This window comes from Ambystoma mexicanum, chromosome 3p (assembly GCF_040938575.1).
Source record: "Ambystoma mexicanum isolate Mex_15411 chromosome 3p, UKY_AmexF1_1, whole genome shotgun sequence".
NCBI classification, from domain to species: Eukaryota; Metazoa; Chordata; class Amphibia; order Caudata; family Ambystomatidae; genus Ambystoma; species Ambystoma mexicanum.
Window position 1 is genome coordinate 1,205,953,701 of NC_090925.1, and position 26,233 is coordinate 1,205,979,933.

General features: G+C 43.9%; 1 protein-coding gene across 1 annotated transcript in view; it reads right to left on the bottom strand.

Annotated features, from left to right (window-relative positions):
- The window catches only part of PHYKPL (5-phosphohydroxy-L-lysine phospho-lyase), a 460,271-nt gene extending 437,241 nt beyond the window's left edge, over positions 1–23,030 (bottom strand). The window contains exon 1 of the mRNA XM_069652639.1: positions 22,892–23,030. Within this exon, the coding sequence (XP_069508740.1) occupies positions 22,892–22,956 (65 nt within the window). The 5' untranslated portion in view covers positions 22,957–23,030. The remainder of the gene's footprint in view (positions 1–22,891) is intronic.
- Positions 23,031–26,233: the final 3,203 nt, after the last annotated feature.

Sequence of the window (26,233 nt, forward strand, 5' to 3'; positions counted from 1 at the left end):
AGTGGCTTGCATAATGGGCATGGTCTAAGACTTGATGGGCATGGCCTACAGACAAACATGTACAAATGGTCTGGCCTAGATAATTAAGTGCATATCACAACACAGTCTGCTTACTACAAACTAAATAGATAAATGAGCATGTGCACCCAGCACACGATGCATAAATAAACTGGCTCGTGTACGCAGGTGAGACCTTATGACCCCAGAACAGTTCCCGCTCAGCGCACTACCAGGTTTATTAATTTATGCATCGCTTGTCAGATACACCTGCACACACCTTCAAAAATTCTTTGAAGTAGTTGTACAGGTAGCCCAGCAGGAGCAACCATGTAGAACCTTGGAAGCGGGCCTCACTTACTGTTTCAAAGGACCACAGTGGAGGTAAGCTGAGCCGGAGGTCATGGCGTTGGCAGCATGGGCTTGATGACCGAGGATGGCTATGCTGTGTAATACAACTCTCAATGTGTTGCTGGCAATCCCCCTGCCCCGAGTGTTGCTCTGTCTCATTAATTTTGTGCGCATCGGAAGAGGAATGAACAGATGGCCCTTTTTGAGACGATAGGCTGTAGAGAAAATGTGTGGGACCAAACACTTCGGCCTATCTTCTCGAGGCTCCCTGCCATCCCTTTCTTCTTGTCTTTCCTTTTTCCTTGCTCTCATTGCTTCACTCCTCTGCTCCATTCTCATGTCTTTCCTTTCCTCTCTTTTCAATCCATTGCCCCTCTTCACCAGTCTCACCCCTACATTTCCTCTCCTTCCATCTCTCCTTTCCACCTTCTCTTCCTCTTCTTCTCTATTCGCACCCATCTTTTCTCTCCTCCTCTGCTCATTCCTTCACCCCTCTTTTCCATTCTAACCTTCGACTTTCCTCTCACCTAATTTCTCTCATTCATTCTTCTATAACATCATCGTTTTCTGTCACTATCTAGTGTTTCTTTCCTCCTTTTAATTCTCTTTCCATAGTTTTCTCCACAATGTATGCACCCCTCAACTCTCTCTCACATAACCTTTTCTCTATTTCATTGGAATATTTCACCACTTTTATTTCTCACTCTCCTACTTTCCTTTCAGCCTCACTTGTTACTCTACTTCTTTTCCCCCTCACCGTACTTCATCCCCATGTTCCTTTCTCTGTTCTCGTACCTTTTGGTTTCGCTCCTTGAACAGAACTGGTTTATTTATTTATGCATTGTTTGTCGGATACATGTATCCGACAAACAATGCATAATAAAACCGGGTTTGTTCAATTGTGGGCTCGGTTCTCGAAACTGCAGCGCACTGACCCAGGTTTGCCAAGGGTCAAAGACACCTCAGTGACCTAGGGAGCGGGTGCGGGCATGATTCTGCCCGCAGGCAACAAAGGAACTCTACCTTCCTCTCCTGAACCCTCGTGAGGGGTCAGGAGAGGAGGTTACAGTTTGGAGACACTGCAGTGTCTTTCCTGCAGGCAGCTGTGACTGACAGAAGTGTCAGCCAGCCACAGCATCGCTTTTAGCACAACGCTGTGGCTGCCTGACTCAATCATGGTGGGGTGTTCATCTCCCGTCACGGCTCCGGCCGTGGCGGGATAATGACCTACCATGGCATGGTGGGACCAGGGGGCCCCGGCTCAATCTCACTTTTGGGAGACTGCCGGGCCCTGGCACACTTAAAAGCACTGCTCAAAGGGGGTTCTTACTGAATCACTATAAATCATGTTTAACATTTTAAATTGTGGGCATTCTTATGTTCCCATAATGCGCTTTGCTTTCATGCAATTCGCCAGTATGGGGTTCTATGAAGAGATACCGTGTTGCGTGACCTGCCCTGGGGCCAGACCCCTTTCCCAAAGAGGACTCTCCCACGCCTCCAAGGAAGAGAGGGTTCCGCCAGTAAACTGTTTCCATTTCCAGCACTGTTTGCATCAATATCTGGGTCTGCGGCGACTTCCCAGAAATCAGAGAGCTCGAGCTTGCCGACAGCAGCCTGCATGTCAATTGCAACAATGCTTAGAGTAAAAGTGTGCCCAGCCTCCAATGAAGCAGAGAAGGCTCAGGGCTCGGCAGATCAGATCTGCAACACTGTTCCTAGAATAACAGAACTTCACAGAGAAGGCATGTTTCACCAGGCTAACCTGGTCCTCAAGATCCGGGAACAGTTTGTGACCACGCTTCCACAGAAAGATCGGCAAACATATGATGGTTCCAAACACGGCCAGCATGCTTACAATGCAGCACTCAGACTACCCCGAAATAGCAGAACGTCATTAAAGAGCATTATTTGCAAACAGCAGAGCTGGCAAGTTTTCTATCTGCTTTCTGCAACATTATCATTACCGTATGTGGGATATTTATTGCGATCTACCTACCAAACAAGGCACAAACGCACACTTATGCTCCAGAGGAGGTTGATTTCATTGTTGTATAGGGCAACACAATTCCCACAAAGTTTTATCAGCCAAAGACCACAGCTCTGAAGGATGCGAGCATCATCAGTGTTGTCTAGTTGACATCTTTGCAACTGGAGCACATGTAACTAAGGTTATGGTGGCTTTAAGATTCTAATTCTTGCTGTAACTGAAGGTGAATTTTAGATACAAATCATTGGTATTCAGTAATTCAATGTATTAAACGAAATCTATATCAGAATCCTTCTAAGTAACTTCAGAAGCGCATTTGTATGTCTTGACCACATAACTATTCTGTCTATATGTGCGTCATGCCTGCTGGCACATGTCACAGTTTTTCCCAATGCCACTAAATAAATGCAGGTACAAACACAAGTCCATTGCCATCCCTTGTTTCTGTAAGTAGTACTCACAGTGTTGGACAGGATTGCAGCAATTCAGTCAGCATTTAGTCTGGCATTGAACATATAGGTAGATGCATGTGCACCATACTTGTGAATAATACCAGTACAAAGAGGACGCGCATCCAACAATAGCGGTATCCATAATCACAAGCTCAAGCCTAAAACAAAGGCATGTAGATGTTGATCAATGGAACTGGAGGTGGATTCCAACACTGGGCTCTTGGACGGTACAACTAGTTTCCCTGGTGGCTGATGGAGCGGCTTATGTATATTTGCCAGAGAGTAGATGGCACGGACACCTAGTACAAACATCTCAAGAAACGTGCTCTGTGTTGATGTGATAAACCAAATTCCTTCCATCCATGCTTGACGATCGCAGCAAGATCTTCATTAAGTGTAAGTACTGTCTCTAGGGTTCATGCTCACGGTGTCCTTGTCTATGCAAACTAGCAACTCCCCTGCCTTCATGTACTTTTTTTATGGCAATCACATTACCCCGTTTCAGTTTCTGAAGCCCCATATGATGCATTGGACAAGTTGACCCCTCAACGTGTCCAATGATACCCTTTACGTTGTTTGAGGTCAAAATCAACAGGGTGTTGGAAGACATCAGTGTGTGCACCTGAGGTAAGGGGGCATTTTTTTTTTGTTAACTTTTGTAGGTGCCAGATTTCCTTCTGCCAGTTAGGTTTCAAGCCTGGGTCTTCAATGCCTTACACTCTTTGCCCAGTGTCTCTATGGACAATTCCAATTCCGAGTACACTGGTGGATCAGGTACTGTGGTCTTATTCTGTTTGGTTTCAAAGTATTTATAGGCCGTTTGATTTTATGAACCTAGTTGAATAGGTCTAGCCTGGCATTTGTATTTTATAATTATTTATACAGTGATTTTTCCAAAGTGCTGAACAAGAGAAGGTGGTACAACCTAATGAAGATAAAAATGAAAATACGACATTTTATGGATGCCAATTTAAGAATCAGTTGAGAGAAGGAAAGATTTAAAACGAGAACGGAAAATAGCAGATGTGGAGGAAGCACAAACGTTGTCCTTGCTCCCTCTGTCGTTTATCCAGCATCCCTCCCAAGACTTCATTCCAGTTCTTCAACTTCTTGCCTTGTATTTTGTCCCTCTTCTGCTTTTGCTGCTAATGCTTTGTCTAGTTTGCCCTGCTTTCGGCACCTCTCATACTTTTCAAAAGCATTTTCTTCCCTTGATTTAGCCTTTCCTCCCTCGCTCGCTTTCTCACATGTACGCATGTATTGCCTTTACCAGTTCTTGCTCTGCTTTTTTAGTTTTCTTTTAGGTTTCTTCTTAGCTGGATCTTTCTCGGCCGTCTTTCTGTGGTGCAAGTAGGGTCTCTCAGCACCTGATGCAAGGGCTGTCTGACTGAACTAGCACCAAGAAGGAAAAACCCCAAGGAGAACTTCCAAGGAGTGAAAAAAACATTGTCTGGTGTTGAGGTTCAATTCTAGGAATCCTGAAAGCTAGCGCGTGGGTCGCAGGATTGGTCCCAGCAGGTTGATCTCCAGGTCCCTGGTAAGGCAAGAGGAAACAGAGTACAGGTAGGCCAAAGGTAAGGATCGAAAGTACAAAGGGGAAGAGAGGCTCAGAAGCATGAGTAGGTAACAGGCAAAGGGGGAAACAAGGAGTAGCATTACAGACAACAAGGAAGTTGCAACGCAATGTGTTGTGTTCCACGAGCAGTCTTTCTTTCCGGGTGGCTGGAGGAAGTCAGATGGTTCCATGTCTGGGATTGCGGAATGACGCCCTGGTTGGCAGCGTCCTGAAAACCCCATGCTGTGGTTGGCGGAACAAGCAGAGATTACTGTGACCCATACGCAACTGGTCATAGAAGGACCAGGGACGAGACCAGGTACGAACATCATGCCCCCTGCGCAGCAGACCCATGCCCAGTTTCCATGGGTGTAAGTGATAGAAATGATGACTCAAGCAGGGAGCATGGGTTTGTCGAACAGCTTCCCAGGTTCTTTCAGAGATTGGATATGCTTTCCAACAAATGAAATACTGCAAAGTTCCTTGATGAAAACGGGAATCACAAATCTGTTGCACAATGAACTCCTGCTGTTGGTTCCGAATAATAGGTGGTGGTGGTGGCGGAGCAGTATGGTAAGAAGATATATCCAGATGAACAGGCTTTAGTAGCAAAGCATGGAAGATCAGATGTATGCGATGCAAAGTGGAGGGATGCCGTAATTCCAAGCCCACAGGATTGATCTTTATAACTTTGGAAGGTCTGAAGTATCTAGTGGCAAATGTACCTTTGTGGAGATGAAGAGGAACGCGTTTACTAGAACACCATACTTGGTCTCCTGACCGGCAAGATGGGTATGAAAATTCAGCTGTAGTTAGATAATCCACCCAGTCATCTTGAACAGCCGAAACAAAACCGCTGAGGTATTGCTCTAGGGTTTGATTAGTGCGTTCCGTGCTGCCGTTTGACTGGGGATGATAGCCAGATGACATGCAACTCTTTATTCCTAGGTTTGTACATAAGGATTTCCAAAATCTAGATGTAGATTGAGATCTGTGGTCCAAGATTATCGATTTCAGAAGACCCTGAAGTCCGAAGATATCTGCGACAAACAGCTTGCTAATTTCAAAGGCGGAGAGAATCTTAGCATAAGGTGTGAAGTGTGCCATTTTAGAAAATGTGTCCACCGTTACCATGATACCGGTACAGCTTTTAGAGGATGGTAGGTCTACAATAAAGTCAGCGCCTATCTTTTTCCATGGGCGAGAAGCAAGGGAAGGTTGAAGCAATTTGCCTGAAGGTCTATGTCGAGGTGTCTTGGCCTGAGCACATAGAACACAAGATTGGCAGTATTCTTTGACCTGATCCCATAGATGAGGCCACCAGAAATGTTGTTATCAGTTGCAAGGTGGTTTTTATGCCTCTATGACCCACTTTTTTAGAACTGTAGCACATCTGTAAGACTCTTTCATAAGGATTCTGTAGGGATGTATAAGGCTGAGCCCAAAAACCATAGACCGTCAGGTCTCTCAAATTTCAGCAACCGAAGATCTGAACCCGAATAAGCCTTATGGACTTCCAGAAAGAAGGTTGCTACCATGCAAATGAAAGAGGTATCCTGGAACATCTTCTCATAAGATTCCTTTTCCTTGATAAAAAAGGGGCCCCTTTTGAGTGATAATGCGTCCGCAATGGCATTTTCTGATCCGGGGATAAACGTTAGATGAAACTGGAACTGGGAAATAAAAATTTAAAAAAATAGGCCCAGCGAGCTTGGCAGCTGTTCCTGTACTCAAATGACTGTAGAAGAGTGAGATTCCGGTGATATGTCCTCAGCTCCAGTTCCTGCTGGGCTCCTAACAAATTGTGTCTCCATTCTTTACAAGCCATCTTAAGAGCCAAGAACTCAAGTACAGAGCAATTTCCTTCGGAAGGTGTCAGGGTTTTGGAGTAGTAGGCTACTAGATGTTTTTTCTGATCCACTGTTGATAGTCGTTTAAGAACTCCGCCTACTGTCCCTTCTGAGGCATCAGCCTCCACAATAAACATCTGTTGGGCATCAGGAGGAATCAAAACAGTTGCAGAGGTAAAGTAATGTTTAACAGAGGCTAAAGCCTATTCCTCAGCCTTGTCCCAGATAAAAGGAACATCTTTCTTCAGTAGATTGGTGATGGGAAGAATCGTCCGGAATTTATCCATATTATTAAGGGTGCGCTTTTGTGTATAATGGGACCACTGACCAACTCTCGACCATCAACACCTTCTACCGGCACAGGAACGTTCTTGGTAGATAGAGGAATCTTGTTTCTTGCGGCCCAGGCCGTGTCCATAAAGAGGCCAGCTTCCCCCTAAATCCAACGTGCCAGGTACCTCAATGAATTAGTCCTCCGGTAGTTGGAGGGTTACCGAAAGAACCAATAGACGGTTTTGATCCACGTTTGCTGAACTGATGGAAACAAGGTCAGGGTCTTGGGACTCATCAATTGCTCCCGGGTCTGTGTCCCTTCTAAGACCGGGAGGTGAAGTTTTCCGAAGTACATGCACTATCCCGGAGTGCGTCGACAGTTCCTCTCTTCTACAGACAGAGGTCTCCTGGAAGTTCCTATCTCCATTGGCTCTGGAGGATCTCGTGTTGGTTCTGTTGAAGGTGTCTCTCTAGCTAGTCCCCGGGGATCTGTCATCCAGGTGGCCAGGACATGGCCATCACAATCGGATCCAGTTCCTGGGGGTGAACCACTGATGGAAGATCACCTTGATTACGAGTTCTAGGGGGGTGCGAATGGGACACCAACTGGTGAGACGCGGTATCCCTCTTCCTTCAATACCTCTTCCCCATCCTACCACATAGGACCTTCAGAAACACTGCTTCCCCCTTTCCTAACATGAACACTTTCGCACAACGGACTAACATCACAGCCGTTTACCTGACATGTCCCAATACAAGGGTCAGGCAAAGTCAGGCAATTCACGAGAATTAAACACACCTGACCGCCCTTTCCCATCCCCACAGGGATAAAAGGTGGAGCAAGAGAGCACAGTACGAGCAAAGCAGACCGCACAATGACAGCTATCCAGATCCGGTAGTTCAAGAGGAGGAGGAAGACGGCAAATATTGAGAGGCTGACGAGGAGAGAGACGACCTTGTCCTTTGACAAAACCCTGCGAACCCTCTGCTGAAAGAAACTTAAGACCGAGGGCAATAGTCCAAGTGTGCTGCAACAGGTGTCAACAGTACTCAGAGCGTATCGATGCTGATAAACCGGAGCGAGGTAGACTCCTCGGTCCGTGGTACTTGGCTGGACTCCAGTAAAGAGGACAACCAAGCGGTTCATCACAGCCGGTGAATCATGGGGTGAGCCGATAAGAACCGGGGCTGTGGTGAATGAAAGTCGCAAAGCGAGAGAAGTCTAAAGGATCTGTAATATTGTAAACGGGAGAGTTGCTGCAAAAGGGGACCGGTACCATGTGGGTGCTGCTACGAGAAACCCTGGTCAATCCCAGTCCGAGTGAAACTACCGATACTAGAAGGCCGTAGGAGAGCCGCCAAGATAAGTCCAGGTGGTCACACAGGCGGTCAAGCAAAATCCACATACAGTCAAAAGCCTTTGACCTAAGAACGAAAATTAAGGGAAGTGAATCCCGTGAACATGAAGGTATAAGTGAATGTGAAGTTGGCAAGAGTGAACCCGGATGAGGGATGCTGACGAGAACGGGGAAAGTCTAAAGTCCCAAGAAACAGAGTGTTGACAAGACTGAACCCGGTCGATGGATGTCCACTGGATCTATTTAAAAAGACATTAAGATTTGTGAAGGAAGGAAAAAAATTTCTAAACGAGGTTATGGGAGACCCAAGCTACCACATCCTGACATATTTGTGAAAACTTCTTTCTTTTCTTGAAAACTATCCCACACCCCTTTTTGTATTAATTGTAACGTTTGGCAAAAGGTTCCTTAGTATAGACCCTTTTTATTTGACACAGCGCCACTAGGACTGCCTTATTGTCATTTGATGGTCGATGCATGCTCCCATCGTAAATGTAGGTTTAGTTTAGGTATTTTTCCACCCGGCAATCATTGTTCAATAAACACACTTGAACTGTGATCACTTGTTGTCTGCATTTACTGTTGCCACCATGAGCTGCTTACACTGTGGAGCTTGAACGGGTCTGGGACTGATTCTATGTTTTATGTTCTCAGCCTTACGCTCCTGGATCCGGAAATCGATCTGTGTGACCAGTTGAATCTAAGCTTGAAGGTTGGGAGGTCTTGGAACCCTGGAAACCACATTGTTCAATTCCTCAGAAAGACACGGACGATACAGGGTCATACAGGATTCATTAGACCAGGTAGCCTGATGGGCCATTTGTCGGAACTTAGTAGTATAGGTTAATATGTCCATGTTCCCTTGATGAAAATAGAGGAGATCCTCCTGTACAGTGTATACTAGATCTGGTCGATCAAACATTCCTTTGAAAGCTTCAATGAATAAATCCAGGGTGTTCAAAATGGGATTCTGTTAATCACAAGATTAGTGGCCTAAGCCAGGGCACTTCCTGCCAAATGTGTAACAATGAAACCTACCGTGGCTGTGTCGTTTTGAAAAGATGCCTGACGAAAAGAAAACTGAACAGTACAGGAGTCCCGAAATTCTTTCAAGTGTTTTGGGTCCCCATAAAACGTATCCACGGATGGGGCACTAGCTTGGAGCGGCAAAGCGGAATCCCGCATTTTCAATGTTTGTTTAAGAACAAGATTTTCATTCTTTAAGGTCTGGACCTCCAATGAAAGGTTTTGAACGGCCGCCACCAGCTCTTGGAGATGTGACACATTGGTCTTGGAAGTCGGGAGTTGCAAGCTTTTAGGTTTCTTCTTACCAGAATCTTTGTCGGCCGTCTTTCTGTGGTGCAAGTAGGGTCTCTCCTCACCCGATGCCAGGGCTGTCTGACGTCAACAGATTGAACTGGCACCGAAAAGGAGAACTTCCAGAGTGAAAAATCCTTGTCTGGTAGAGTCCTAGGTGTAGAGGTTCAATTCTAGGAATCCTGAAGGCTAGCGTGTGGGTTGCAGGATAGGTCCCAGCAGGTTGATCTCTAGGCAAGAGGAGACAGAGTGCGGGTAGGCCCAGGTATGGAACGAAATAAAGTAGCAAGGGGAAGCGAGGCTCAGAGGTATGAGAAACAAAGGGGGAAACAAGGAGTAGCGTTACGGGCAACAAGGAAGTTGCAACGCAATGCGCTGTGTCCCACGAGCAATCTTTCTTTCCAGATGGCCGGAGGCTACTCCTCCTGGAGGAAGTCAGGTGATTCCACGTCTGGGATTGCAGAATGACGCCCTGGTTGGCAGTGTCCCAAAAACACCATGCTCTGGTTTGCCGAACGAGCAGAGATTACCGCGACCCGTACGCCACCTGTCATAAAAGGACGAGGGGCGATACCGGATACTGACATTTTCGCTGTAATAGCTTAAACTATTGAATTAGAGTACAGAGCGGGAGAAATGGCGCGCATTTGGAGGAAGTGCATTGAGAAGTGCTGTCGGCTGCTGAGGAGTTCGAATGCCCGATTTGTTGTGAACACGGATTTACAAAGTTTGAATTGAGCCACGAGCGTAGGCTCCGCCCCCTTCTCCCATAATCCTTTTAAACAACGGGCCGCGCGCATTTGGCGCGCGCGCATTTGGAGGAAGTGCATTGAGAAGTGCTGTCGGCTGCTGAGGAGTTCGAATGCCCGATTTGTTGTGAACACGGATTTACAAAGTTTGAATTGGTAAAGATACTCTGGAAACCGAGGAAAAGAGACACTTGTATAATATACTAAGGACACTAATTATTGTGCCAAAATACTTAAGATATCTTTTTTATTTTACTTAATTGCAGAGCCACGAGCGTAAGCTCCGCCCCCTTCTCCCATAATCCTTTTAAACAACGGGCCGCGCGCATTTGGCGCGCGCGCATTTGGAGGAAGTGCATTGAGAAGTGCTGTCGGCTGTCTGCTGGCTGAGGGCTGGGGGCTAACGTACTGGTTTTGCTTTTTCTTTTTCTTTTTATCGTGCGTAAATAATTGTAAATGCTAGACTGATTAGCTGTTTATGCATCTATGAACACACCGCATTTCTTGTTGAGTGAACCTTACGGCGTCTCTACACTTAAGTAGTCATATATTTGAATTCAAACTACAACATAAAGGTGGGCCAGAAACAAGATTGTATTTGTGATAGTAAGTGTGACAACGAAGGGGTTTTCTTAAAATCATTGCATTTTGAAATGGTCATGACGTTGCGAACCGGGATGCCGCCGAAAGAAGCTATTAACGCATGCGCACGTGGGGCTATTTCTACGCCCAAATTGTCTTCTAGAACAATCAATCTAGTGCGAGCAAGTAAATCGGCCTCAAGTATAAGAACTTGTTCGGCTCTATCTGATATTAGAAAATTTTGTGCCCTTGGGGGTAAAGACGAAAGTAACACTGTGATTGTTTACACCCAAAGGCAAGAAACAGCTATTTGCGATCGGAATTCAATTGGTGTAGATATTATGGAATCTAGCCAGAGCATGCAATTATCTCTCCCGGATTCCCTAGTTGCTGCTGGAATGTGTGATGTAATTGATTTTCAAGATAAAGCGGTTGTGGAAGTACCAACTGCAATCTCTAAAAGTTTACCGAGTACTCAAATAACAATAAATAATGTCCTGAGTAGTGATAAAAAAGAACAGTATGTCTCTGTAGATAAAAGTAGTAGAGTGAATGCGAATGAGGAGAGAATAGAAGTTACTCCTAAAAGAAGTAGACACACTTCATCTGAGTTAAAAATGCTAAATGATTCGAAACAGAATCTAGACGATAGTATAGATAAACAAGATCTATATCACTCACCTATGATGTTTTCACCCACACACAATATCTCATCTGTGTCGTCCTCATTTGCACAACCAACCCCACGGCGTAACCATTCTGTCCCAATTGAAAAAACACAACCGATGCCGGGAAATTTTGTAATAGGTTTAGAAACCTGACTACAGACTATGAATGCTGCTCTTTTTTCGCTCACACGCCTGTATGATACACTGGACACTAAATTAAGTGACCAATATGCCCTGATAACGAAACTGCTTCAAAAAAATACTGTCAATGAGTCTAGCTGTGTCTGTAGAGAGGGTCAAAATAGGGGTTCTAACTGCAAGCTAAGCAATACAGATTCGAGTACGGAAGAAATAATTTCGAAAAAAAAGGAAATTTTGTTAATTGATTGCACACAGGGACAATTAAATATAGCACAATTGGAAGCCAAAAAGAAGAAAGGTGAAGGTATAATGGAAGTACTGAAGGAAAAGTCCCCCACCAAAGCTATAATTGTCGAAGATCAGGAAAGCTTCCCAATAGAACTCATTAATAATACACAGGAGGAGTGTAAAAGAGGACAGGTGTGTGCGAAAAAGAAGAAAGACAAAATAAAAAATCTGGAAGTGGGCAAGAATGAGCTTCCGTTACAGGAGGAAAATAACATTGTTCAGATTGGGGCTGGGGTCTCTGAAAATGATAATACCCCGACCTACAACATCTTTGATTCTAAAAAAAGAAAACCAAATGTGACTGCTAAAATTATCACGGAAAAAACAAAACATGTCTTTAACCCTAAAATCACAGGAACCAAGCAGTTCATTCGTTCCTTAACCCTACCTAAATCAGCTGCTGCGGTAGCACGTACTGCTATCGCCAATAAGTACAAAAAAGGGATATCTCAAAAAGCGAGTCAAGGACTAATTACATCACGCATCCCCGCAGACTATGAACCTCTGAATAGTCTGATTCAGTTATCTGAACAACAAAAGGAAATTGACAATGGTAAATCAGTGAAAGAACTAATCAATAAGGTGACTAGCGGTGCAATCAAAACAACTGCAAATTCATTAATGAATTCAGTAAATGATAGCCCGAGCAGTTCTTCCAAGTCTGTGTCACAGCTAATGAATGATGAAGTTGTATGTTTTGGCAAGATGGGTGATAGCCACGAGATTAATAAACAAGGACAGGATAAAGATTTACAAATGTTAGAATGGAAAACAGAAATAGAGCCATCTTTAAAAAGAATTAGTGCCCAAGTGAATATGAAAGACACCCCCATGAGTTATGACTGTGGAGTAAGCACACACACACCTATGAATAATATTGGGAGACAATCTAATAATCCCCTGCAGTCAAAAGTTAATTATACATCTAAAGTGGGCTATCGAACATCAATGAGAGACTCGAACATAAATTGTCTAATGATGCAGTGCCGGCCCGAGCCCTATCAATCTTTCGACTTGAACAGGCAATCTGTGATGAACATATTTGCTGAAGTACAGGCTTTGGAAGGAATATGTTCGAGCGACATAGATCAAATTGAATTTCCGCATAGAAATGATCTATCTATGATCAAAATATGGATGAAGTCATGTTTTGTTAAAAACGCAGTATGGGAAGCGAGAGATCATCTATATGAATTGGGCTTCATCTTGTTAAATCCAGTATTGCGGGACCAACAACAATTCCCTAATCACAGAAATCAGTTTGTACCTAAGGTAAATGTGTACCAGAAAGGCCAAAGTGGCATTCCACGGATAGCCGCGTCAAGTGAAAATGAACAAATATTTGCTGAGAGAGAGATGAGAATGAATGATAATTAGCTAAGCCAAAAGTTAAAAATGTTATCCATGGCCTCTTGGAATACAAGAGGTTTCAAACATTTAACTTATTCCAAAGACAATCTATTGTTAAAATATGATATTTTGGTTTTTCAGGAAATATGGCTCTCTGTTGCTCCAGTGTGGGACAAACATGTAATAATAGTGACTCCTGCTAGTGTGCCAGTCAGAGGTAGACCCATGGCAGGTTTAATGGTTGCCATAAAATCTTCACCCAATATGAAAATTGAGCCTTGGTTTTCACCGAACAGCTTTTTACAATTGGTAAGGCTAAAATTTAAGACATCCGATATTGGATTACTAAACATCTATTGGAACCATTCTGCAATAAGTGATTCTGTCTTTTTTGCGGCTATGGATGAAGCATTAAAAATAACACTACTTGATCAAATGTGTAATAATGTAATCATAACGGGCGACTTGAATTTAACTTGCTTGAATAAAATGGGGAAACCTCTGACGACATTAGCTAAAAGGTGGAATACATACATGTCAGATCGACAGTTTTTAATGCTAAATGGAGCGAAGAACGGTGATATGCCCTCTAACAACACCTGGCACAGAGGTGTCCAAGTAGCTACAATTGATTACACGTATGTGGATAGAGATTTGTTCAAGTATGTATCTGAATATCGGATTATAAATCAAAAAATAAGTGATCATGACATCCAATCTATGAAATGGTCCTGGTTAGTTGACGATAAGAAATATGACTTATCCTCGGCCCGTAATTTAACAACTAATACGGCACATAATAGATTCCATTGGACCCCAGTGTCCTTACAACTTCTAGAGGAAACCTTGAATTGCCCTCAGAATGATGACATAGACTATGATTCCAATACCCGTCCTTCCTATGTAGAACAAATGCAGATATTCAAGTTGAAAAGAAAAAATCATAACAACGCGAAGCCGAAATCCCTGCATATATTCGATCAAGAGGTAGCTATGTATAAAACCCGATATAGAGCTAATAGAAGGGAAATTATAAAGAAAAATCTTCCAGAATATTTAAGTCAACTGAAAACATTAAAAACCAAGTATAAGAATTGGTTAAAAGCTAGGAAGGCCATAATGTACCAACGAGATGCGGAGGCTATGCTACGTAGTTGCCAAGAGAAGAACTCTGCCAAAATATGGTCACTTTTAAAACAAACGCAGACGAGGATTCAAATAGTGAATCAGATGAATCCGATTCCACAAGAGGTCTGGTCTAATTTTTACAAAACTATATATGCGGGTACTCTAACAATAAGACAGCAGCATATTGATACACCAAGTCAAACTGATAATCTTAGCTTTGATATTGATGATATTCTAATGTATATCTCGAGGTTGTCTACATCTCGTGCTCCGGGTCCTGATGGACTCTCCAACTTTATGATAAAAAAGAATCCCACAGCATGGGCTCAAATTCTAACTATTATCTTCAGACAAACAGTGCTAATGTCGTCTATTCCCGACTCTTGGAGAAAATCCATCACAATACCCATCCACAAGAAGGGTGACAACAAAAATCCAAAGAACTACCGACCCATATCTCTTTTAGATATACCGAGCAAAATATTTGCACGATTGCTACTCAGAGATATTAATAAATGGCTAAGTGACGCGAGAATTAGAGACCCCAATCAAACTGGCTTTATGCCAGGAATGGGAACAGCGATTAATCTTCACATATTAGAGGTCATCAAGAAACAGGAACATCTGAAAGGACAGGCAGTTTACCTGGCCTTCATTGATTTTCAGGCGGCTTTTGATTCTATATGTAGACAATTGCTAATTAACAAACTTCAAGATGCAAAATGTCCAAACTATATTATATTCTGGATCAATGAACTACACTCTAAAACCACAGTCCAAATTAGACTGGCTCTAGATGGCACTTTGTCAGACCCCATAGAAACTTTTCGGGGTTTAAAGCAAGGATGCATTCTGGCAAGCACCTTGTTTAATTTTTTTATGTCGGCGGTACAATATGACTTTTTGAAAATATTATCAGATGCTCCACGTTTGGGAGGCCAGGCAATCCCCTGGCTATTCTATGCTGATGATCTAGTATTATTAGCTAAGACTCCAAAGGGATTGCAAGCCCTATTATCTTGTTTAAGTGATTACGCTGATGCAAACTTACTGAAAATAAATCAAGAAAAGTGCAAAATAATGATAATTGATCAAAAAAGGAAAAAGAACAAAACAACTTCTTTGGACCGATGGCAACTCCAGAATGTAGTTATAAGCATTGTCTCTGAATACAAGTACCTAGGTTTGACAATTAGTAATGAACCACAAGATAAACCTTACTATGATGAAATCAATATTAAGGTGAATACTGGAATAGCCCAGACCAAGATAATCCAAGCCAAATTTGGCAAATTCTCTTTACTCCCTGCTATTACATTTTACAAACAAAAAGTTACTCCAATTGTAACCTATGGAGCAGAAACTAGAGGAACTATTAGTGAAAATATATGGGTGAGAATTGAGGGTCGATACTGGAAAAAGGTTTGTGGGCTTCCAATGTCTACATCTATGTGCCTAATACGGCACGAAATGGGTCTTGTATCCTTATATGCAGTTTATACATGGAAAGTTCTACAACTGTATCGCAAATATCTAATGGCATTTAGTGAAAATGGAATACTATATACAATAGGTAGACATATGTTGGAATCGATCAACTCTCCGATTCTGAGATGGAGAAATTGGGTCAAAGTGGTAATGGAGAAGTCTGGAATAGATAATGACTTACTCATGAATAATCCTGAGAGGGCGAAAACAAAGCATAGGTTGTATGATTGGATAAAAACCAGAGATGAATGCGTGAAAACCCGAGTATTCAAACAACAATCCTTTGCGATTAAAAAACTCCATGTGATTGAAAATTATTTAACTAAATTTCCTGACTCCAAAGCGAGATATACTTATATGAGATTGAGGTTGAACATCTGTCAGACGAATGAAGTGCGGTTCATGTGGAAAATTTCACCCAATGCCAATTGCAGATTTTGTCTTGGGCCAAGGGTTACAGAAACATTAAGACATCTAATTTCCGAATGTCCTGCCCTAGCACAACAGAGATGCAAATTGTTTAAACATCTGTTTGAGGCTAACTTTATGTTAAGCGAGGCGACCTTTTGGAATATTGTGTTTAATAGTCAATCTCCAAAAATGAATATTGCGAGTGTTTTGTTCATTGATTCTTTAACTTTGTTGAATCAAGTTGACCCTATTGTCTCTCAAGTAACATAAATGTTGCTAAACCACTATAATTAGAATGATTGAAAGTGAACTGTATTATTATGCAAAGATATCAACTTCAAATGTAACTACATGCAATTTCTGCTAATTGTGTTCTATTTTTATATAATAGGTTTTTTAAAAAATTTTAAGTTTTATATATTTGATTGTTTGTACTTTTTACTTCTGTTGTTGAAAGGCTGTATTTTACAGCTATATCAATAAAAAAAAAAAAAAGAAATGGCATACGAGATGGGACACACAGGTAGTAGGCATTGTTTGGTTGTTTGCCCACCCAATGACTGCCCATGGCCATGCTAATCCCTATGGCCATTTCCATTCCATCCAGTGCCTGCCCCTCCCTGCCCAAAACACCTCCTCATGGGAACTTGCCTTTGTTCTTTCAGTGCCAGTATTCATTCAAAGCAGTGTGACAGATACTTGGATGTTGTCCCTTCTCCCCTAGGGGGAACCCCTTCCCTTGAGGCAAGGGAGGTGAGGCCACTACCAGATAGTCCCACTGAGGGCGATACCTCCCCACCCTCCTACCCAGTACTGACTTCCATAATCCCACTTACTTCCATGTACTAATGTAGGGTAGATAACTTGCCCTACCAAAAAAGTACTGGGACGAGAAAGAGAAAGGGCTTCCTATGTGAGTCACACACAGACACTGGGATGAAGAAGAGTATCTGTAACCCAATGGGGGAGGAGTGAATTAATACTGAGATGAGGAAGAGGCAAAGATTAATACCGAGTGCCCCACAGAACCAACATGAAAGGTCTAGTTGCCTTAAACAAATTATTCGGCCACTGAAGATAAAAAGGGAAGAAGGACAATTTAACATGTCAGTTCCTCCCTGGAGGCACTGCGAGCAGAAGGGCATGTCTGCACCCAAAGAAGCTGAGCCTGCAGCTGCTATCCGCGACACAACAGGGAAAGTCACTACAACCCTATCTGTTCCCCGAAGGATCAAAGAGCCCAGGATGAAAGAGGCCAAGGAACCAAGCATAGAAGAGCACTGGAAGAGTGTGTCAAGCAGGAACAGGCAACCGGCTACCTGGAAGTGTGGTGAAGCCACGTATGACAGAGTGCCAATAGATAGCAGCAGTGGAGAGCCGTCGGCAGTGGAGAGCTGTTGGAAGACGCAGAGAAGCCTGGGACCCAGGGGAACAACTGGAAGCCCACACAGAAGGTATAGGGGCTGCCCGGGGATCTCAAAGAGTAAGAGGAAAGCTGTACAAAGGGATCTGGGACCCAAACAGAAAAAAGATAAAAGGGGTCTGGGACCGGAACAAGAGAAGCCGAACCAAAAGGGGCCTGGGACCCAAGTCAAAGGGTCTGGGACCCCGAGAGAGAATCATAAAGGGCCCTGGGACCTAAATCAAAGGATCTGGGACCTGAACAAGAGAAGCCGAAACAAAGGGGTCTGGGACACGAACGAAAGTAACCAAGTAAAAGGGGTCTGGGACTCAGTGAGAGAAAGCTATGAAGGATTTTGAGAACCAAGACCATTCCTGGCAGGAGAGTACACCAGGGCTGTCTATTGAACTGATGAGAAAGGGCAGGGGGAAGGGAGACATTGTCCCACTTTTTGTTGCACCACCAAGAAAGGCCCGAGGAAGTCCAGGGGAAGGGACACATACACCCATCCTTTTGCTGAACCGCCAAGAAAGGCCCGAGACAGGGAGACATTCCCCCACCTTTGTGTTTATGAACATTGTGTTAAAGGCCAAGGGAAGGGAGTCATTCTCTTGGTGTTTTGTGAAACCTGAGAAAGGCCCACAAGAAGAAAGTCATTCCCCCTAGTATTGGGACCATGGCAAGAAGCCAGAGAAAGGTCAAGGGGAGCGAGTCATCCTCTTGGCATCAGGGCAACTTTGCTTTCTTTTTTTTAACTGAGACTTTTCAATTTGAAACCTTGTGTGGTGTCTTTTTGAAGAGGAAGGCATTCCCTCAGAAGATAGTTCCGCATGGTAGTCCACTTTGAAGAAGAAGAAAGTAATTTTTCCACATTAAAGTGACTCACCAATATTTGATCTTTAGTTAGGAGTGTAAGGGAAGAAAATAGGTTTTGGCACAGGACGGTAGACTTTTGGCTTTGGACATTCTAACCTATCCTTAATATTAAGTTGAGGTAGAGAAACCCCTCTTGCAGTTTGGGATCGTATTTTTTTTCCTCCTTTTAAGTTCTGAATAAAAGTCTTTCGCAACAATCATACCACCTTTGTGCCAGTCTTTTCCTTCCACACCCTTGCAGCAGTCTTCTTAGAGTTAATGACTTAATTGAAGGTGTAAACCTGAAGCTGGTGTAATAAAAATGCCTTAACAAGGTTGCCTTCAGCCACTCGATTTATAAGCACTCTGCATTTCCTTCACTAAAGTTCTGTTAAAACAAGCATTGGCAAAGCCAACTGTTTGGGCTTGTGTATAAGTATTAAGCATTTGCCAGGTACTGCTATTAGATGCCTAGGTCCTCGCACCATTTTGCATCTGCTACCATCAATGGCCAGTTAATAGCACTACGGCTGTGCCTGGCAAGTGCATGCTTACACAAAAGCCAAACCTGCTGGCATTGCCAATGCTTGTTGTAGCCCGTTCCCTGCCTTCACTTATCTCCTCTTCTTACTTTTGTACTCTGTCTCACTTGTAACAAATTCTAGTTGTCTTTTTTAACTGCTCCTCTTTTCGCCTTAGCTCCTCCTCACCTTCTTAAGGTCTCCGTTCAGAGCCCGAGGCATATGCGGTCTGTGCGGTATCCCAGGGCCCCGCTGTCAAGGGGGCCCAGCAGGCACCAGTGCCTGCCTCAACTATATCAAGTAGATTGTTTTAAAGAGGTACTGTGTGGCTTCCATATACAAGGCTTGCGTGAGGCCACAGTGTCACCTCCCAACCACTTGTGGCTCTCTAGAACCCCCACCCCACATACCCCTCTGCTCCCAGCAGCCCATCAGACACTGCAGGCCTCTTAATTGCTGCTTATCACTTTATTTACAAAGAGATTTTAAAAGTAGGAACAATTTATAACTCATGGCCCATTTAATGGACCATTGTTTGGGACAAGACGCACGTAACGTTTCCGTGTTAAGAAATGGCAAGGGGCCTTTTCATTCTGAAAGCACACAAAAAGCACAAGGTAGCTGAATACGTCTACGTCCTCCTCCGGACCAACTTAAGGATATGATAAATTAAGGATATGATACAGAACAGTTTTAAACTAACCACATTATTTTCAGATGTTCATGCTTAACACACCAAAAAGCGTTTATTTTTAGTAGAATGTAATATTTTCATCATATTTGAACCCTGCATTTGTCAAACACTGAAAACACAAACAGGTAACCTTTCACGCATTACATTTTGTTATAAGTCTTGAAAGTACATTCTCAAAACTCAAAGGGCATTTCTCTTGCCTTTTGCTGAATTGCATTCTGGTATGTGTAGACTCCCAGTCAAGATGCGGGAATAATAACACAATTGTACACTTTTTGCCTAACATATTTCTATGAGGATGTATATATTTGAGTGAGTACCTTACTATGTCATGTGTACTTTTCAAGTAATTTTTTTTTAAATATTTTTTTATTGGCTTTTACAACATTTTATACCAATCCCTTCCCCAACCACCAATCCCTTCCCCAACCTCCCTCTCCTACCCCCTACCACCACTCGCTGTTATTGGAAGTCTAAGCACCCTTGTCCCTAGGTTGTTACACTGTGAACCCCATTGAAACTCGCAATTAGCTCCCCTCCTGGAAGATCGAACGCACTGCCCTTGGCTTAAAACAGTTCAATCTCAGAGCTCAAATGTCTAAACAGAGATCCCCATACTACCTCAAATGTTCCCCTGATGCCTCTAGTCAGGGCCGTCGTGTTCTCCATGGCTGCTATCTCCCACAGCCTCTACAGCCACTGACCCAGTGATGGAGGCTCCCACTTGCCCGCCATTGAGGTTATCGCTAGCTTTAACACCAACACCATTGTCTTAATCAGTCCAAGTTGCATATGCGAGCCATCCCATATTGCCTCCGGATATAGTCCCAGCATAATAAAATCCGGTGCAAGCGTGCACCGAAACCCCCCAAACTTGTGCATCACTTCCTCGATTGCTTCCCATAGCACCCCCAGTTTTGGGAAGCCCACCATAAAATGTGTTAGATACTCCTCTTGACCACAACCCCCCAGCATGGATCTTTATCTGGTTTGAACCTCTGGAATTTATCTGGGATGTAATACCGGTTTTAACTCATATTAATTTACTCCGAAAAAAAAAGATCGATTTAGAAAGACCACGATGTGAACGCACAGAGCAGTCTTTCTAAATCGAACTGTCAAGCTACAGCCGCACACAAGTGTGCGCAGAGGCTGAAAGGCGCGGGCAAGAGAGGAAAGGGGCATCGCTTGAGGTAAGTGTCTAATGTTTTGTTCATGTGCGCGTGTGTATGTTTTGGGGGCGAGAGTATATTGGGCAGGGCAGGGGTGTTGGGTTAGGATATGGTGGAGGGTTCGGGGAGGTGTTAAACCCCCCCTTGATTTTATAGAAAGTCAATAAATGCCTTCAGTGTCTTGTAGTAGCTTCTCAAGTTGATTACCCTTCTTGTATACAAGATTCCATGCCACCACCATGCCCCTAGAGACCAGGTTTAAGTATAGACCCTAGGCTTCTGCTGCCTGTTTAACCAGAGGTGCTGCCCTGCTATGGCCTGCACAATGAATAACCAGTGTTTGTCCAACTCTGGGTGCAGCCATTCTGCTACTATCCTTATTTGGGAGGTTAACTAACAATTTAAAATATCCGGGCACGAGAGACCACCTTGTCAAGTCATTTTTATAAAGCAGAGTATTGTTGAAAGCAAGGCACGGGATGAAGAGAAGAAATGATGAGAGGGCAAGTGAGTCATCAATATTTGCCTTGGCAAGAGTGGTGGTTGCAATCCTGCAGACTGGTGCAGTTACTCCCCCCCCATCCCCGATTGTGGCCATGTGCTTCTTTTCAGGGCACAAGTAAAGGATACATGCGAGTTTAGAGCATAACTTTTTTCAGGGGTCGGAGGCAAACACCTTTTTTTTTAGTTTCGGCAGGCTTGCTCAAATATTTGGTTACCAGGATTTCACCCAGGTTGTCATGTTTCCAGTGCAGACGCTTACCCACAGGACAACATACAATTGTCATCAAAGCAAATGCCTCATCGCGATTTTGTTGTCCAGGGAATATTTCACTACAGATGTCTGGGTTTAAAAGGAGGGCTCCTTTTATACTTTGCCAGCATACTTATTGGAAAGTTTCCTCTCTCTGGTTATTTTGATTACTTTTTTTGAAAGTCAAATGTTCTTTTGTCTTGTGCACTTTCTTCTAAGGGGGTCAATGACCTTAATTTGTATATTTCAAATCATGATATGTTAACTTACTGTGTGTATATTCATGAGTGTCAGCTTTTGATTTTCGCTATGGGGGCACAAGTTCCCACACAGAGTGAAGCGTGGCAGATGTAATCATCTCTGGGTTAAAATAACACATTTTACAGCACATGTTGCTGCAGGAATAGGAAAAAAGCTATATGATTTACAGGAAGGTATAAACATACAACATCACCGCAACAGTATCCTAATCTGCTGAGTTGCCTTTGCAACATTCTACTATAGAATATCCTGCTATTCCCGCACACGGCAAACAGTTTTGGCCTGCTTACCCCCTCCAATCAATGCTCAGGGAGTACATTAATGAGACTCCAACCTCATTTTGTAGTGAGTAGCACTTGATAAGCTTAAGTTATTATCTGCTCGGAGGTTTTTTCTTTTCACACTATTTTCCCCTCGCCCTCTCACTTGCTCCCTCACTTTGTTCTATCCGGTTCTTGATTTACCCTGCTGGGATATTACTAGCTTCCTCGGCTCCCACATTTTCCTGGATTTCTTTGGAAGAGTTCACACACCTGGTGTGCCTTGCCAATACAAATAATTGAATTAATTGAAATAATTCCAAAAAATGTTTATTAAAATGCACTGTTGTTGAGTTCGTCCCAGTCGAGTACTAAAGAGGTTTTGCTTACTCGCTGCAGTCGCTGACTGACTGGGGAACTTCAGATTTTCAGAGAAAAATCTGGCAACCTTGGTATTGCGGATTTTTAATTATTGGTTGAGTCAAACACGCGTTTTAAGACAATCATGGCATTTACCAGTTGTCGAACACCAGCGGCGAAAACATCTATTGGCACATAAGTAAAGGATACTTTTTTTTGCAGCAACACTCGGTTGAGGGGCATTTGACAGTTTGGAGAGGAGCAGCCCCGGATCTGGCAGGGTTTGGACTTTGAGCCGTCTACTGAAAGAAGTGTTTATTTCCAGAACCCAGCAGATGTTCTAACATCGCGTGTAAATCGCTTAGTCTAGGAGAGCGGACGTGTTTCACTATTTGCAGGAATAATATCCGGGTACATTTGTATAACGGCGGATTGCTTCCCTGCTTTCACAAGTTTGTTAAGGAAAGAAGTGCTTAATGGGTTACAGACGCCTGTCTGGCACCAGGCAACCCAAGAACTCTTGCTTACTTGCGCCTATCATTCATTGCCTCTAGATCTGCAAGTAAAAGGGAGGGGAGGGAGGGTCTCTTGTACACATTTCTACCGGGCTGTACTGAACTCAGAGAGGCGGTGGCATTGGTCACGGGGGAGCAAGCTTACCTACCCAACGAGTTTTCTACGCAGCTCCAGCGTCTCCGCTTTGGGGTACATCTCGGCGCTCACATCCATACTTTACTTCTACTAAAAAACTGAGCCGACCGAAAGCTGAACGATCCGCTTGCCGATGCCACCACAGAGCATGAACCGAAAACAAGGTCGAGCACCATCCAAAAGAGGGAGAAAGCAAGCCCAGCCTCCATCGTGCTGTGGATGGGATACTCAAGTTAATTTTACGAAAAATAACTGGGCTCCTGCAACAAAAGCTCAAACAATGGGACTGTCCAGTACCATTTGGCACATCAATTCACAAAAGGGTATTGTTCAGACCCTCCGGGATGGCACAATTTGCTGCACAAACCTTTATTTATTGCAGTATTTTTTGAGGGACATTTTTTATTGATGGGATGCTTTAAGATGGACACATTGCAGGAAAGAGAGTGCATGGCTACAAGAGAGCCAGGGTGTCATTATCATGTATCATTTGTATCAAATAAATAGGAAGAGTCCCAGATGTCTCTGGCTTGGCAGAACAGTGTTTGTTTTGGCTACATTTTTTAGTTTAATGTGCATGCCTATTTAATGTTAGCTAAATTGACCATTATCAGTTGTAATGCTGAAAACATTCTGCTTCTGTATTCTCCAATCCGTCAAACACCCACACACCTCTCTAACCAACACACCTCACCCGTGTCACCAACTCCCCATCACAACTTGCATTCCCGAACCTCACTCTCATCCATACACATACTCATGTTCTATGTCACACTGCCAAGTCACAATTTGCACTCCCCAGTCCCTGCCACAGTCCAAATCATATACCCAACTCACACCTTAGTCTCCCCAATTCCTCCTGCAGTATACAGACCTTCATTATTTTGTGCTACTTCTGCATCTTGCATCCTTTCTCCCATTCTATCACACTCTTCCCTCATCCTTTTTCCCAATCTGCAGCTCGCTGCCTCTTTCCGGCCAACCGCTTCCTCTCTGGTTTCTGGCCCACTTCTCCCCCTGAGCACACGCTCCCTCTACCTTCTGTACCTCTGCTCGCTCTCTCTGATTTCTAGCCCACCGCCCCACTGCTTCCTCTCTGCTCTCTTGTGCACCACTTCCCCCCTCCGACCCGCTGCTCTCCCTCTGCTTTCTTGCCTATCAGTACACATCTCACCCATCACTTCCCCTCTCTCTTCGTTCCCTCTCAAAATGTGACCATTTAAAAAAAATAATTAAAGAAAGATTTTGGCCCAGATCCTCAAAAATGGGCCATCTAAAAATAGAGCAGAAAATATGCTATTTTTAGATAATCAATTTCTGGAAATGAGCAGGTCACCTTATTCTCAAAGGTGACCTGCTCGTTTCCACAGGGCTAAGCTGTAGTGCAAATTGTGCGCTGGCCAGCCGACTTGAATAGAAGCGCTCTCCTGACAATGTTCTACAGGCTTCCAGCACATTTCACTGTGACAGAAATTCAAGTGAGACAGCAGCGGTCCATACCGCTGCTGTCACACTTAAAAAGACAATGCATGACACGGTCATGAAAGACCCTGTCATGTAGTGGCACCCCCTGCGTGCCTGTTCAAACAGGCACATAGAGTTGCCTACATTTTGTAAACATTCAAAAGTGCATGTTGTTTGGAAATTTGGGATGTTCTTTTAAATGAGGAGAATCGCCCCCTGATTTGTCCAAATGTACAAAGAGGTGAAAAAGGCCATCTGAATGGGTGCATATAAGATGCACTCATTTAGGTGTCATTTGTGGATTGGGCTATTCTTTTTTTGGCACAAGTGATGAGCTGTGCTGGCGCATTTCATTTCTTGAGTCAAAAAAAGGTTTTGACAACCTGGCACCTTGTGTCTGTTTTTGCAGCATTTTGTAGGATCGCAAAATCGCTATAAGCAGGAGGGTCTGATTGCTGTTGGGTGGCCCATGGCCAGACAGACCACCCCTATCAGTGCTGCGGGCACCCAGCATCACCTTTAGTTGCAGTTGTTGCGTGCAGGCACAAGGGCCAGCCTGAGGGATGCTGGGTGCACCCAGCAGACACTTACAGTGGCTGTGGGCACACAGCTGACATCAGTTGCCAGGGGCTCCCTCGACTGACACTGCAGTAGTGGGCAACGAGGTAGCAGAGGAAGAGGACGTGGGCTGAAGGCAGGCTAGAGGTCTGTGAACTCCAATGGATTCAGCGTTGAAATGTGGGCTGCGAGATAAAGGCTCCCGGCTCCCTGAACACGGCATGCTCACATGGGCTATTTGCTCTTGCATAGAACACACGCCTCTTCCTCAGCCCAGGACTGCAAGGTGGCAAGCCAGGGAGGAAATGCAGATTAGACCAAACCAAATGGGCTTTACTTCACTTTGGCGCCAATGGCCACTTCTTTTCTCCCCTCGGGTGGGAGTTAAACCAACTAATGTGGTGGTAGATGCCACGCCCTTCTGATGCCGCACAAGCGCCTGCTTGACGGAGGGCCACTCCCAGGGTGAAGTTGCTGTCTGGGAGCTGGGGTATCCCTCCCCCCTTCTAGGTGGGAGACTGTTTCAGAACGAGGTGGCGGCCGTTTCCTACTTGAAGCTCCAAACATAGAGTTCAACAAACTCCTCCGTCTGCGTTGCTGGGAACAAGGGCTGAACCACCTTATGCGAGTATCCTGTGTGTCCAACCTAGTGATGCTAATAGAAAGCCCTGAGAAACCTCTCCCAAAAGGAAGACAAATAAAAGGGTAAGAAGAAAACCCGACAAAATGTTTTGTACTGCAGAGAAAAACAGTTATCATGTCCCTGTAGTACTGCAGGGGAAAACTATTTGGGCTAAGTTAGATACTGGAAGTAAAAGCTCTGTTATGCAAGCCAGCCTTATTCCATCCACTTGGAAAACCTTGGGATATAAAGAAATACATTATGTTCATGGTCAGCTAGAAAGACATCCCTTAACCATTCTTGATATTTCCATTCTAGGATAGAATTCTTTCGGTATTAGTGGCAGTAATACCCAATCTTCCTACATCTTTGGTTTTGGGTAGTGAAGTTCCCTGGTTTGATAAATGGATTTTCCATGTGGCATAAATGAAAATAAGAACTAAGAAACATCTTATTAATCAAGAACATTGAAAATATTGTTTGTATTCTGCTTACAATTGAGGGTATTGTGAAGAGTTATTTTCTAACGATCCAGTCTGGGAGTGGAAAACTGGTGGACCTAAAAAAGAACGTGGGGGAGGGAGGTGACGGAGATGAACAGGAACCTGGACCAGGAGGTCAGGTCTTTAGGGGGGGGTATGTGAAGAATCCTATGAATGCCTCACTGCGACCCTGCCTAAAGTCTCCCCCCAGCCAGCCAGGCAAAGGCAG